The sequence below is a fragment of the Phodopus roborovskii genome, unplaced genomic scaffold (assembly GCF_943737965.1).
Source record: "Phodopus roborovskii unplaced genomic scaffold, PHOROB, whole genome shotgun sequence".
Classification (NCBI taxonomy): domain Eukaryota; kingdom Metazoa; phylum Chordata; class Mammalia; order Rodentia; family Cricetidae; genus Phodopus; species Phodopus roborovskii.
In genome coordinates, this window is record NW_026126416.1 from 23,589,868 (window position 1) to 23,603,203 (window position 13,336).

A 13,336-nucleotide genomic window follows, 5' to 3' on the forward strand; every position below is an offset into this window, starting at 1 on the left:
AAACAGACACCACTTTTGCTTATAACCCACCTTATTCTAATGGAGTATAGTCACTTCTGCAAAATCCAGTTTACCCCACAATCACACAAGAGTTCTACTTCTTCCAAAAACCTCCCAAACTCCATCTTCTAGGAATTGCCACATCATTATATCACTCCTTTGATTGCTCATGGTTGTAGAGGGAAAAGAGGGACAGGTCTTAACAGAGGAGAAATTTTGAACCCTTTGTGTGCCCAGGTCTTCTTTGGAAGAACACTGAAACTCGTAAAGTAATTCAGATTACAAATGAAACTCATTATGTTGGTATATGATAATACGAAAACTAACTTGGAATTGATGAGGTGGCTCACTGAGTAAATGTGCCTGCTGCCAAGCCTTATGACTTGAGCTCAACCCTTGAAATCTATGTGGTGGCAGGAGAGTACCAACTTTCTGAATGGGCCTCTGTTCTTTGACCTCTACTAGTGCCCTATGGTGCGCCCTCCACTCTAAATAAAAAAGCTAATTATATATATTATATATATATCTTTTCAATTCATTATATATACATATGTATATGTATGTATATATATACATATATATATATATTCAATTCATTGAAAAACATGATCTAACACTGGGTCAAAAATGTCAATTATGAGAAAAACATACACACACACACACACACACACACACACACACACGCACGCACGCACGCACGCACGCACGCGCGTTTTGTTTTTCAAGACAGGGTTTCTCTGTGTAACAAACAGTCCTGACTGTCCTGGATCTCGCTTTGTAAACGAGGCTGGCCTCGAACTCAAGAGATTCGCCTGTCTCTGCCTCCCAGGAGTGCGCCACCACACCCAGCTGAGAAGAAATGATATTTTAAGATATACATTACAAATGAAATGTGTCGTGCAATATTTACATTAGTGACGAAGTTCAAGCCTGTAACAATTGTTTAGAGCAAATAAGACCCTGTAGTAAAAACAAAACAAATAAGCCAAAAACGCATAGGCTTGATAAATACCCGGTAACTGGATAAAAGGAGAAAACAAGCACATTACTTATAACATAACAGAAACATTCACACACATCACCCCTTAGGATTCTCAACTTGTTAATCTCACGTCCTCGCTGGATACATAGCCACATATTTTTTTAGTATTGAAGTTTCAAAAGAAATAAAATATGACGACTGAAAACAAAGCAAACAGATAAACCCTACATCACTAAACAGGACAGAAGGCAAATGAGTGGACAGACCCTCCAGATTGGTAGGGAAGAAAGAACCGCCAAGGACGGAACGACAGGAAGTCCAGCTCCCGCGGTCGCGCTCGCTTCCGGCGTCACTTCCCGCGCGACTCCCTCCGCAGAAGATGGCAGCGCTGAGCAATGTCCGCTGGCTGACCCGAGTGAGACCCGGGACATGTTGGGTAGATGGTGGGCGGGGGGAGCAGAGGGTTTGTCCGGAGTTTCCAAAAGATGGCAAGGTCGGCGCGGTGTACAGGGTCTGGGTGTCTCAGATCTGACCTTGTGTCTGTCTGTCTGTCTGTCTGTCTGTCACAGGCCTTGGTCTCCGCTCGCAACCCCGGGGCTTGGAGAGGTCTCCGAACGTCGGCTGCGGCTCACGCCGCTGCACAGGTACGCTCGAGTCCCGCTTCGCGCTCGCCCATCCTTGTCGCCTCCTTGCCGCTCCCCTGGATTTCCCCCTCTCTACCTGTCTCCCTCTGACTCTTGCTTCTGCCCCTGCTCCATCTCTGCTGGCCCCACTCACAGGCAGAAGATGTGAAGGTTGAGGGGGCCTTTCCTGTGACCATGTTGCCGGGAGACGGCGTGGGGCCAGAGCTCATGCATGCTGTCAAGGAAGTGTTCAAGGTGAGTAGCCTGTGGTGGGGGATGGGTGGTCGAGCTGCCTGCAGGGATGGATGGGGTTGGGTTAGGTACGTTCAGACCTGACCTGGTCCTCTGCTTGGACTGATTGATCCCCGAAGGCTGCTGCTGTCCCAGTGGAATTTAAGGAGCACCACCTGAGCGAGGTGCAGAATATGGCTTCTGAGGAGAAGTTGGAGCAGCTGCTGAGTTCCATGAAGGAGAACAAAGTTGCCATCATTGGTTTGTATGCCACTCTTGTCATTTTAAAGTCTGTGGTGCGTATATATCAGTTTCCCAGACTGCCCTCTACTGATACTTGGGAATTTGTTTCTTAGTGGGAAACCAGGCAGGAGTGAGGGAGCTCAGCGAAGTTGCAAGGGTTTGTTTGGGGCCTGCTGAGGCTTTTGTCACTGTGTTCAGACCCTGTTAGCTGTGTCGCCAGTGCCCATTCTGACCGTTCCGTTTCTTCTGCTGTGCTGTTTTAGTCCCCTTATTGGATTCTTTTGGCTTCTAGATTTTCCCCTGTAGGCCATTTTCCAAATCTATTTTCTTGGACAGCCTGACTACCAGGGCCAGCTTTTGCAGAAAAAAGCCGGCTTTCCTGTTTTCCTTTCCACGACCTGTTCTTTGCTTTGCTTATAGTCAGCTGTGCTAGTTGTTGCATATTTATCCTGCCTTGACTTATGCTCTTCCCTCTACCCAAAATGGTTCCCCCCCCATGTCACCTATCAGAATACTCACTCATTGTCTATGGTTGCCATGAGATAGTACAAGTTTGTAGTGGCTGTAAATAGTATAAATACACTCTCAGTTCTGAGGCTACAGTCCCTCTGATGACTTAAAGTGAGGATACTTCTTTTCCTGGTGTTCTTTGGTTTATAGACACAATTCTCTTTTTACAGCCCCCCCCCTTATCTTTTTATTTACCATTGGATTTAGCCCCCAACCCCAACCCAGGACAATTTTATCTCAAGACTCCTAATTCTATCTGAAAAAAAGGTGTTTTTCCAAATAAGATCATATTGGCATCCCCTCAATAACTCATTCTTACAGTTTCTTGGTATAAGGGCATGGGCCTGTCTGTTTGAGATCAGTGTTCAGCCCTCTGTACTCACTTAACCAAGGAACTGACTGTTGTGTCAGCTTTTCTGAAACATTTCCTTTTATCAGAGAGGATTCTTCCTCTGTGCTCCTGGTATAAGGATTCAGGCATTACACTGGCCTGCCCCTGTAACCTGGCAGAATGCACTCAGGCAGTACTCCCATCAGCCCAGGGTTTCATGAATACTAGTCTGCAGGCAGGTGCAAAGGACCCCTTTAAAAGTCAGACCCCTGCCCACTTACGCTCTCTTTTGTGCTCTCTCTCCTGCTTTTGGTTGGCCACCAGCTACTCCCTTTTTTTCTCTCCTCCTCTCTCTCTCCTCTTCTGTTCCCGGTGCCTCTATGTCTCTTCCTTTCTCCCTCATTCCCCTTTCTAAATAAACTCATTTAAGCTCTATCTGGAGTGTTATTCCCTCTCGCCTTGGTCATCCTCACCTGCTATGGAACCCGCTATGTTCTCCCATGTGGTCCCTTACCATGGGACCCCACTCACTTGGGACCCTCACTCAGGACACAGCTTTTATTCTTATAACTGTAACAAAAGAACAGCACCTGTACTTAGTATCATTCCTTACTTACTTGTGTTCCCCAATGTATTGTTTGCCTCATAACGACAGTTGTATGGGTTTTGGTAGATATTGCCTTACATATATAGTCGATTTTTAGTAAGTAGTAGCTGAGAAAATACAAAGCCAATAGATACAGAAACATAAGGAAAGCCATTGGTCCCCTAGCCTTGCTCTTCAGTTTGTTATTAAACCCAGGTTCCTTGATTAAAAACAAATGGTTCTTAGGTCACTTTGAAATTTCAACATAAAACTAAAGTATTACACCCAGTTTTCTCATTTTAATTATATTATTCATTCTGCTTGTCTCTTGCCAGGGGCTATAAATAAAGGGTGAGGAATTTGGGAGTGGGAGATGGGAGTCTAGGTGTTTGAAGTCAATGGGAGATTGGACTTGGTCTCTGTGTGACCTTTGTCTAACCCTGCTTCCCCCACACTTTGTTTCCACAGGAAAGATCTATACCCCAATGGAGTATAAGGGCGAATTAGCTTCCTATGATATGCAGCTGAGGTAGGTGGATGGGTAGGCTTGGGTCAAAGGGGTACTGGGCATCGGGCACAGAGCTGATGGCTGTCTACCCTCAGGCGTAAGTTGGACTTGTTTGCCAACGTAGTTCATGTGAAATCACTTCCTGGGTACATGACTCGGCATAACAATCTAGACCTGGTAATCATTCGAGAACAGACAGAAGGGGAATATAGCTCTCTGGAACATGAGGTAAGGCCCAGAAACTGGGGAGGATAAGGAAAGAGGCAGGCAAGAGGTAGAGGCCTCCTTGCCTTCTTTCCAAATGTTATCATTCATTTCTCTCTCACCCAGAGTGCAAAGGGGGTCATTGAGTGTCTGAAGATTGTCACTCGAACCAAATCTCAGAGGATTGCAAAGTTTGCATTTGACTACGCCACCAAAAAAGGGCGGAGCAAGGTCACAGCTGTCCATAAGGCCAACATCATGTGAGGCATGGCTTATGTGGATTGGGTTCCTGGAGAGGTATCCCTTGAACTCTCTCAACTGATTTTTGTCTTTGAACCACGAACAGGAAACTTGGGGATGGGTTGTTCTTGCAGTGCTGTGAGGAAGTTGCTGAACTGTACCCCAAAATCAAATTTGAGACGATGATCATAGACAATTGCTGCATGCAGGTGAGTTCCCAGAGGGAGGACAGGGAGTGGAAATCTCTCTTTTGTTAGAACTTTTCTCTTCATTCTCATAATCTCACCCCTAGCTGGTACAGAATCCTTACCAGTTTGATGTGCTTGTGATGCCCAATCTTTATGGGAACATTATTGACAATCTGGCTGCTGGCCTTGTTGGAGGAGCTGGTGTGGTCCCTGGTGAGAGCTACAGTGCAGAGTATGCAGTTTTTGAGACGGTGAGCAAGGTTATTTTTCTCATGGGCATGGTGATGCATGTTTTTTAACCCAGCACATGGGAGGCAGAGGCAGGTAGATTTCTGTGAGTTCGAGGCCAGCCTGGTCTGCAGAGCGAGTTCCAGGACAGACTCCAACCAAAGCTACAGAGGAACTCTGTCTTGAAAAAATAAAACCAACAGAAAAAACAAACAAACAAAAAACACCCAAACCATCAATGAATAGAATATTTTCTGTTAGTTATCTGTACCCAGATTTCTCTGACCTTGGTATTCTTCCCCTATCCCAGTGCACTTGTAAATGACCATGGCCGCTGCTTCTCCCAGTCCCTACCTCTCTTCTCAGTCACCATGGCCTGCCCTCCTCCTGTACCATACCTTTTGTATGCCTTCACCTCTGCATGTGCCTTTTCCCTTCCAGTGATTCTGGTTTGCTTTTTCCCACAGGGTGCTCGGCACCCATTTGCCCAGGCAGTGGGCAGAAATATAGCCAATCCCACTGCCATGCTGTTGTCAGCTTCCAACATGCTTCGGCATCTCAAGTAGGTTATGGGAAGCTGAAGTGGGTTGGAGGGTAGGTGTTGGAAAGGGAAGCACAAATGGGAAATATGGGTGGGGATGTTCTGGTTGGAGTCTCACTCAGTTCTTCCTGTCTGTGTTGACAGTCTTGAGTACCACTCCAACATGATTGCAGATGCAGTGAAGAAGGTGATTAAAGTTGGCAAGGTGAGTTCAGAAAACTTTCAAGGGCTCAGCACATTCAATGGGGAACTTGAGGGTACTTTTCTTCCTGGTCTCCATAATACCTGCTGTCATCTCAGGGTTATTCTTCTCACTTCCCTTCCTTTTCTTGGCCATTTCATCCTGTTGGTCTTCTTTGCCTTAGTTCCATCTGCTGTCCTTTTCCCCGCACCATCCATTGCCTTTCTTGGGTCATCTGAAGGCAGACCTTGCAGCTTTGTCTGGGGGTGATTAGCAGGCAGGATTAGCTGCCTGTCCTTCTTCCCTCCTGGTCTTTTCCTGCAAGGTAACCTCATCCTTACACCTGTTCACCTCCTTCCATCCTACCTCTTCTTGGTTTCCATACCATGATCATATTGTCCCATCTTCATGGGCTCTCTTTTCTTCCCCACGGCTTCCCCATTGCTGATGGTGGCTGTAGGTGCGGACTCGAGACATGGGCGGCTACAGCACAACAACTGATTTCATCAAGTCTGTCATCGGCCATCTACACCCCCACGGGGGCTAGAGCCCTTTACTCCCTCCAACTCCAAAGGACCATGCTACCTACACATTCCTTCAATACAATGGACCAGGGAAGAAAACATCTAGCAGTAGATCCTAATTGTTTTTCTGGCAGAGGCTAGGTTGTCCTGGGGGCTGGTATAGGGTTACCTGCACAGGGTAGGTGTTTGGGCCTGGGTCCAGAACACAGGATGATGACAACTTTTTTCTACAGGTTCGAACCTCAGATATGGGTGGCTATGCCACTTGTCATGACTTCACTGAAGCTGTTATTGCTGCCCTGTCATAAATCCTACACGTGTAACATGTAAAATACTCAATAAAACAAACACACACACACAATTTTTGTGTTTTTATTGGGGTTTATCATGGGTAGGAACTATCACCTTGAGGCATGCCCCCACCCACTAAACATGTCCATTCTAATCCTCCTGGGATGCTTTCTGGGACTTTTTCTTTTTCTTTGTACTGCTCTTTGTGCAGCTAGCAGCAGCTTCAGGTTCCTCCTTAACAGAAAATTTCCTTTTCTTCTTGGGGATACTGGGGCTTGCTGCCTCTTCTGGGTCACTGGCCATTTCCTCTTTAGGGGAGGATTTCTTCCTCTTGAGAACACTTACACTGCTAGTAGCCACCTCTTCAGGATCACTGGCCAACTCCTCCTTAGGAAAGGCTTTCTTTTTCTTACTTTTAGGCAAAGAGACAGGTGGATCTTCCATTCCATTTTCCTGTGGAGCCTCCTGGGGTTTTAGCTTTTTCTTCTTCTTAGGTTTTTCATTTATCTCCTGAAGGGGAATAAGACATGAAAACATGTTGCTTACACATGTCAACAGCTGCAGTTCCCATCAGACTCCAGGCAGAAGAACAACCAACCTAGTTTGTTGCATGGGTACTTTGGTAATCTAGCCTTCAAAGCTACTGTACTCCCAGTTAGAGAAAAGAGTTGTTTTTTGGCCCTCTTAAACCCTAGAGAAAATCCCCTGTATGCTGGTCACAATAGACATCATGCAGAGCTCCCAGGGGACCCTGAAATAGAAACACTGATACCTCAAGAAAAAAAAAAAAATCCTGGGGGCCAAATCTAGACTGCCACATTGGTGATTTCCCTGCCCCACCCCCATTATGAGATACTATCACCTCTACACAAAGAACAGGGAGAGCAGGAATTCACACTACCCCCGCTTGAGGACTCCTGGGAGGCAGCCGAGGACAGAGCACACTTGCCCATGGAATGGGCCATGTGCTACAACCAGCATTCTGGGCTCTTGGTCAAGTTCTCTCAGCACCTATCTCCTCCCTATAGGATCAAGAGGTAGTTTTAGTCCAAAAAGCCCAAGCTCCAGACCATGGATGGTTTGATGTCCTTTGTTCTACTGTTGAAGTCCTTATACAACCTAGGGTCCACACAGGACTGACCTCACACTCTTCTGGAGTGCTACTGTTTTCTGAGGAGGCCAGGGCCAGTGCAGCCAGTCGCTTCTTTTCTTTCTTCAAGCGTTTTTTCTCCTGTTTTTCCAGCTTCCTGGTAATTTCAGCAGCAGCTTCCTCTGCCTGGCAAAAAAGATAGTACTGAAAACCTGGAAAGACCCTGGCTTGCCACCACTATGCTTCTAGTTTTGCTGGATCAGGCTCATTAAATCAGTTTTCTTGCCTCCATCCCTTAAGGTCAGGCCAAGATAGTTCATCACCTCCAACAGCTAACTATGGCACGCAGCTACCCCAATTAAGGAACTGACCTGAACCATAGCTTCCTTCATGACATCCAGGTTCTTTCGTGGGATCTCTCCAGTCTCATAGAAAGACAGCCGCTCCTCAACTTGTTCTCGGAGTTTTTCCCCAAATACACTTGTGGGCACCTCTAGATGTATGTGTATGTGTAAACAAAGGCCATTACAACTCTCGAAAGGACAAAGTACTTCCCAGTCCCTCTACCCTCAGCTTCACTCAGACCCAAAGTGTCAACACTCACTATGTGAACTCTGTTGACGAAAAATATTACCATCATTGTAGAAGCTGCCAAGGCAGTTTATATCCCCTCCCTTGCAACCCCTTCAAACACCAACTTCCTCATCCATACCAGAGAAGCAATCAATTCTTGAGGCAATACTGCATTTATTTGCTAGATATCGGGAGATGCGGCCTTTGTTCTTTGCAGCTGCTCGACCAATGAAGGTGGAATGGAAAATGAGTCCATATTTTGGTGTATTTCCCCTTGTCTTTAGGGCTCTGTGGAAATGTTCAGTGAACAGTTTAGGGTCAGAAGATCTGACCCAACTGTGCAAATTCCCTTCTCCCCACAATTTCACACCAGGCTTGGCTGGACTTTCTACCTCAACACATGCCAACCCAGTTCCCAGAGGCAGTGAGGGAAGGCATCCAATGTCGCTGACCTGGAAACTTGGTCCCTTTTTGCTGGGCCCTGGGAATCACTCAGACACCAGGACTGGCCATCACCCCCATAGCAGAGGCCTGTATAGGTCAGGGAGTCCTGGTCAGCCATCACTGTAATCCCCAAACAAAGCAGCGGGCACCAGAAGTAGCACCTGACATGGGCAGGCGCCCTCACTGGTACCTGAACAGGGCCTTTTCAGCCCCAAGGATCTGTACTGTGGATGCTGGGTACTTGGCCAGGTTGGTGAGGCTGCCAGCATGAGCAATGAGGCGTGCACCTACCTGGAGAAAGATCCAAGGAAGAAGCCAGGTGAGTAAGGGGGAAATTGATTCATCAACTTCACACCCCTATTCTCCTCCCCACCATGCAACTAGGGACATGGTAGCCAGAAGTATAGCGGTACAGTATGCTAACATTATATCTCCCCCATTTGTGTTCCCATGACGCACCGCTTCCCCAATTAAGGCTGACAGGCTGGGGGCTACTTGGCTCATCTTGGAGCGAAGGTAAGTGTGTAGGCTCTGGCGATACTCTGACAAAGACACCACACGACTGGAGAAGCTCTCGATGTTTATCAAGTCGATAGCAGAAATGTCCATGCCTAGGAAACACCTAGTGTGAACAGGGGGACCACAAACTCAAGGAGTCTCGTACCTTATACAGGTTGCTGGATTCTGCACTGACCCATGGAGGACCGAGAAGCATCCAAAATGGCCTTAGCCTTGGCCCCATCCATCGTCAACTCTTCCAGCTTCTCCAACTTTTCTTCATTCAACTCCCTGCGGTTTCCAATGAACTGAGCCAGGCGACAGTAGGTGGCATTGTCATTGATGATCTTCACCAGCTCTGGAAAATGGTACCCATACCATTCCCTGCAGAGGAACAATCATTCCCTCACCCAGTTTGCCAAAACCTCAAATAAATCAGATCTGTCTTCCTCAAATCTATGTCTCCCCATTCACAATACAGACCAGGCACAAAGGCCTAGGCTGAGGTGTACATGGGGTAGGTTTGTTCTGCCTCCTCTTTCTATACAGTCAGTGTAAGAACACAGCCTGTGGTAAGCACAAGGAGGCCTAGCTTTTTAGCCCCTGATTCTAACCACGGGAATTATCAGCCCTGAATGAGCCTTGTAAGTTTGTAATAGCTAAACCACAGGTCCAAGAGCCCTGTTGATAGCCTATGCACTGCATCTTACCTGACACGCATTGAGAAGGTATTGATGTCTTTATCCAGTTGGTCCAGAAGGCTTATGGACTGAATGATCATGTTGTCCACCCGGTTCACATTAAATTTAACTTTGGCTCGAGAATAGCTGTGTCCCAGCCCTAGCTGGGCTTTACAAGCAGACAGGTCTGTCAGACCCTTCACCAGGTTATGGAAATGCAGACGTACTCCTAAAAGGAAGGTGGGACTATGAATAAGGAAGGTCTCTTCTGTAGTCCACGTGGCCACTTACAGCTGATAACCGGCTATCTCTAGCCTCCCTCTTCTGGCCTCTGTGGGCACTGCACCTACATGGTGCATGCAATACATGCAAGCACTCATTCACACGTAAAATAAAATCTTAGCAGCTTCGGAACAGGATTGTCTTACCTCGAAGGATCTCAGCTATCACACCTCCAGTCTGGCAGTTGTACCCCAACTCTTCCTGTATTGCAGCACCAATCTTGGGGTCTCCAACCCCAAGCAGTACTTTCTTTTTTTTAGATGGCAGGTATGTCTCCAGGAGCAGGCGGAGGTCCTCATGAACAACACCTTGGGACAAAGAACACTTTACTTGTAAAGGAGGACTCCACCTCCACATAGGATCATGCAGGAACACCCACCCCTCCAGGCATTGCTCAGAAACATGGAGACATCAGTGATCACACTCAGTGGATTGACAGATTCTCAAGTCATCATTGCAAAACCTGGCTTTAGCACAGTAGCACAACTGTGAAGCATTGAGCTCCGTAGAGTAGAAGAAAAAATTTAACTGTTATTTTTGTAGGTATCAATGCCTAGCATGCATCACAATTTCAGCAAAATCATCTCAGAACACCGTCAAGAATCACGTGACATTGAGGGGCTAACTCACCTTCAGACACAGCATTGGCATTTTCCAAGGCAACCTGGGATGAAGAAAACGGACAAAAGGCCACCAGACGAACGACATTGTGGAATTTTCCAAGGTTAAGTACACACTCCTCCACCTGTGGAGAGGAGGAATGAATGAATGGGCTTTCTTTGAATTTGGCCTCCACGGCGCAGTAAACCAGGAAGGCCATCTGTAACATTAACGGGAACACTGGTGCCTAAAGCCCCACATCCCGATTCTACTTTAACTCTCAAGAAATGGGATTTGAGGTGTTTATCTTCACTCTCTAAGGAGATTACATAGATACGCATTAATTAAAGACCTCCATCCCGAGCTTTCACCCCCCTCCGGTGCGGTCGGCCACGTGGGAACACGCGGTGCATGATGGGGTTCGGCGGCCTTAGGGGCTGCATTGCAGCATCCCGAGCCCAACGATCCCACCCACCTGCGGCAGCAGGAGACTGATTTCCTCCACTTCCTTCAGCGCCAACAGCGCGTAGCCGACCGCATGCTCGAACAGCACGTGCAGCACAACCTGAAACGGGAACCAGCGCGCGGCCATTAGACAAATTCCCGGTCCGTCGGGCCGCTCTTAGAGCAGGTCCTAGCCCATGCTCCGAGCCCGAATCCGAACCACACACCCAGACCCGCAACGAGGCCTTCACCTGACTAATAACCCACAACCACTCCTCACCATGGCGCCTGCTCCGTGCCCACCTCGCAATGCGGCTAGCGCGCTCTGGCGCGCGGAACCAGACTGCGGAGACCCCGCCCTCTCCTCCTTGGCCAATCAGCGGCTCGGGATGGAACCATTTTCTTGCCTCCGGAGGGGTGCGCGGGTGTGGTATCGCCCGTCGGGCGGGCTAGGCTGCGGCGGGCGCGAGCGGGCCGGCCTTTCCGAGCCTTTGCGGCTGCGCGAGCCGGTGCGGCGACTGGGGCGAATGGCGTCCTTCCTAACCTGGGGCCGCATACCGCTCCGGAGACCGCCCTTCTCCGTCTCTCGTGCTCTTGTCACCCGTGGGCCAAGCGGCAGAACTCGGTGAGGGGACGAGACGCTCCCTGGCGAGCGTCGCAGGCTTCCCGCTGGCCTGAGGCCTCTGGTCCGGGTCCTTACCTGCCGCCTGGCACTCGGCCTCAGACGCTACAGAAATGGCGGCTCCTCGCCGCCTGCGCCTTCCTCGTAAAATTTATTGCCCCAAAAGAGATGGTGCGAGCAGTGGCGTAGATAGGAAGGGCGGTTTGCTTCTTCCTAGGCTGTTCCTTGCCCTGCTTCATAGAAGCCAGCTCTGCGCTGTGCGCGGCGCCACGTGTTGCTCTCCGCCCGGTAGTCCCTAAACTCCAGCACCGAGCAGCTTCCCGCTCTCCAGGTCAGCTTTTGGGCACACCGAAGTGGCTAGTTTAAAGTTTCGTTTTCTTTAAAAAAAAAAAAAAAGAACCTACACTTTAAGTAATTTTAGAATTATAAGTCCCAAACTTAAGTAGTCTCTTAAATAGTCTGTGCCTTAATGAGTAAAAAAAAAAAAAAACAAAAAAACCCCACCTCCCTTTCACTCTTATTTTCTTTTCTTTTGACTCCCTCCTCACCCTTCCTCATCTCCCATCACTCTACTTTTCTCCCTCTTTCCTTTCCGTCCCCATCTTCCCCCCCCCCCCCCTTCTTCTTCCTTCCTCTTTCCCTCTTACCTTTCTTTCCAGGGCTGTCTTTCAATTGGCCCTGTAGCAGGGAATGACCTTTGAACTTCTGATCCTCTTGTCTCCCAGTCCGGAGCCATTTGTTAGTGAATTAATTGCAGGCCCCCCACTAACTGAGCTTTTCGACAACTCCTAGGGGGATTTTGAAAATTCTCATGCCATAAGGCACATTCATAAGTTAGGTCTGTTTTGTTTTCTTAACTCAGTGACTTCACAAAATTCAAGCACAGGGGCTGCAAAGATGGCCCTTGCAGCAGGTCCAGTATCCTCACAGACACGGGATTAGGTCTGTCATCTCTGGTCCTCAGCTTGTTGACTTTGTCGCTTAAGAAGTCTGATGAGTCCCATGGAGAGTAGAAGCCCTGAGACTACATGGAAATGGATAGAGGCCCTCCAACCCTCCCTGCGGAAACAGTAGATGTGTGTCCTACCCCTTGCCACTGTATGCAGCTACATGGGACTCTAGAAGTGACCAGAGGAGCAGTGTAGGTGAGAACCCAAGCTTTGTGACTTCCAGAGTGACCTGAAATTAATAACCTAATTTTGAGATTCTATTTCTTCAGATAAAGAGTAAAGATTAATTCATCTCTGTAACAAGCTCTTATTGAACATCTGGTATTGGGGCAGGTATGAAATAAATATGGTACCTGGCATGGTGTGAACTCAAATGCTAGTGGTTGTTCATCTTGCTTTTTTGGGTCATTTTAATTGTACTATTATTACTATTACACTCTGGCTGACCCAGAACTCACTGTGTAGAATTGGCTGGCCTTAACCTCACAGTGACCCCATTGCCTCTTCCTCCTAATGCTGGGGTTGAAGGTGTGAACCACCACAATTTTTTATTTATTTATTTTTGGTTTTTCGAGACAGAGTTTCTTTGTGACTTTGGAAACTGTCCTGGGACTCCATGTGTAAGCCAGGCTGGCCTTGAATTCACTGTGTAGACCCAGGCTGGCCTTGAACTCACAGTGCTGGGATTAAAGAGGTGTGCCACCACTGCCCAGCCTCTTTTTTTCTCCTTCAGTTTATTTTT

The 13,336-nt window shown here is 47.9% G+C and overlaps 2 protein-coding genes and 5 non-coding genes across 9 annotated transcripts; 1 reads left to right on the forward strand and 6 right to left on the reverse strand.

The window, feature by feature from the left end:
* The first annotated feature begins 1,319 nt into the window (after positions 1-1,319).
* On the forward strand, positions 1,320-6,446 carry Idh3b (isocitrate dehydrogenase (NAD(+)) 3 non-catalytic subunit beta). 2 transcript variants are annotated; one of them, XM_051183401.1, is made up of 12 exons: positions 1,320-1,397; positions 1,552-1,626; positions 1,762-1,860; positions 1,977-2,097; positions 3,975-4,035; positions 4,110-4,242; positions 4,345-4,478; positions 4,565-4,667; positions 4,751-4,897; positions 5,342-5,436; positions 5,560-5,620; positions 6,057-6,446. In XM_051183401.1, exons 1-12 carry the CDS (start codon positions 1,362-1,364, stop codon positions 6,141-6,143), a joined length of 1,152 nt encoding a protein of 383 aa, XP_051039358.1. In that variant the 5' UTR covers positions 1,320-1,361; the 3' UTR covers positions 6,144-6,446. The 2 variants fall into 2 exon arrangements, with proteins under 2 accessions (XP_051039358.1, XP_051039359.1); XM_051183402.1 differs by having other exon boundaries at positions 6,354-6,446.
* Positions 6,447-6,481: 35 nt separating this feature from the next.
* On the reverse strand, positions 6,482-11,409 carry Nop56 (NOP56 ribonucleoprotein). 2 transcript variants are annotated; one of them, XR_007834446.1, is made up of 13 exons: positions 11,303-11,409; positions 11,054-11,143; positions 10,609-10,723; positions 10,125-10,286; positions 9,727-9,925; positions 9,213-9,400; positions 8,978-9,129; positions 8,709-8,809; positions 8,214-8,362; positions 7,873-7,994; positions 7,553-7,687; positions 7,313-7,433; positions 6,774-6,921 (listed from the first exon to the last, which is right to left on the reverse strand). XR_007834446.1 is itself a non-coding variant. In XM_051183400.1 (12 exons), the coding sequence occupies exons 1-12, from the start codon at positions 11,303-11,305 to the stop codon at positions 6,562-6,564; spliced, it is 1,776 nt and encodes a 591-aa protein (XP_051039357.1). In that variant the 5' UTR covers positions 11,306-11,409; the 3' UTR covers positions 6,482-6,561. The 2 variants fall into 2 exon arrangements, 1 of the variants encoding a protein (XP_051039357.1); XM_051183400.1 differs by lacking the exon at positions 7,313-7,433 and having other exon boundaries at positions 6,482-6,921.
* On the reverse strand, positions 7,758-7,829 carry LOC127221676 (small nucleolar RNA SNORD57). Its single transcript, XR_007834472.1, has one exon. It is a non-coding gene; the product is annotated as a small nucleolar RNA SNORD57 (small nucleolar RNA).
* On the reverse strand, positions 8,077-8,146 carry LOC127221677 (small nucleolar RNA SNORD56). Its single transcript, XR_007834473.1, has one exon. It is a non-coding gene; the product is annotated as a small nucleolar RNA SNORD56 (small nucleolar RNA).
* On the reverse strand, positions 8,561-8,646 carry LOC127221683 (small nucleolar RNA SNORD86). Its single transcript, XR_007834477.1, has one exon. It is a non-coding gene; the product is annotated as a small nucleolar RNA SNORD86 (small nucleolar RNA).
* LOC127221679 (small nucleolar RNA SNORA51) lies at positions 9,473-9,605 on the reverse strand. Its single transcript, XR_007834474.1, has one exon. It is a non-coding gene; the product is annotated as a small nucleolar RNA SNORA51 (small nucleolar RNA).
* LOC127221684 (small nucleolar RNA SNORD110) lies at positions 10,369-10,438 on the reverse strand. The gene has a single exon (XR_007834478.1). It is a non-coding gene; the product is annotated as a small nucleolar RNA SNORD110 (small nucleolar RNA).
* Positions 11,410-13,336: the final 1,927 nt, after the last annotated feature.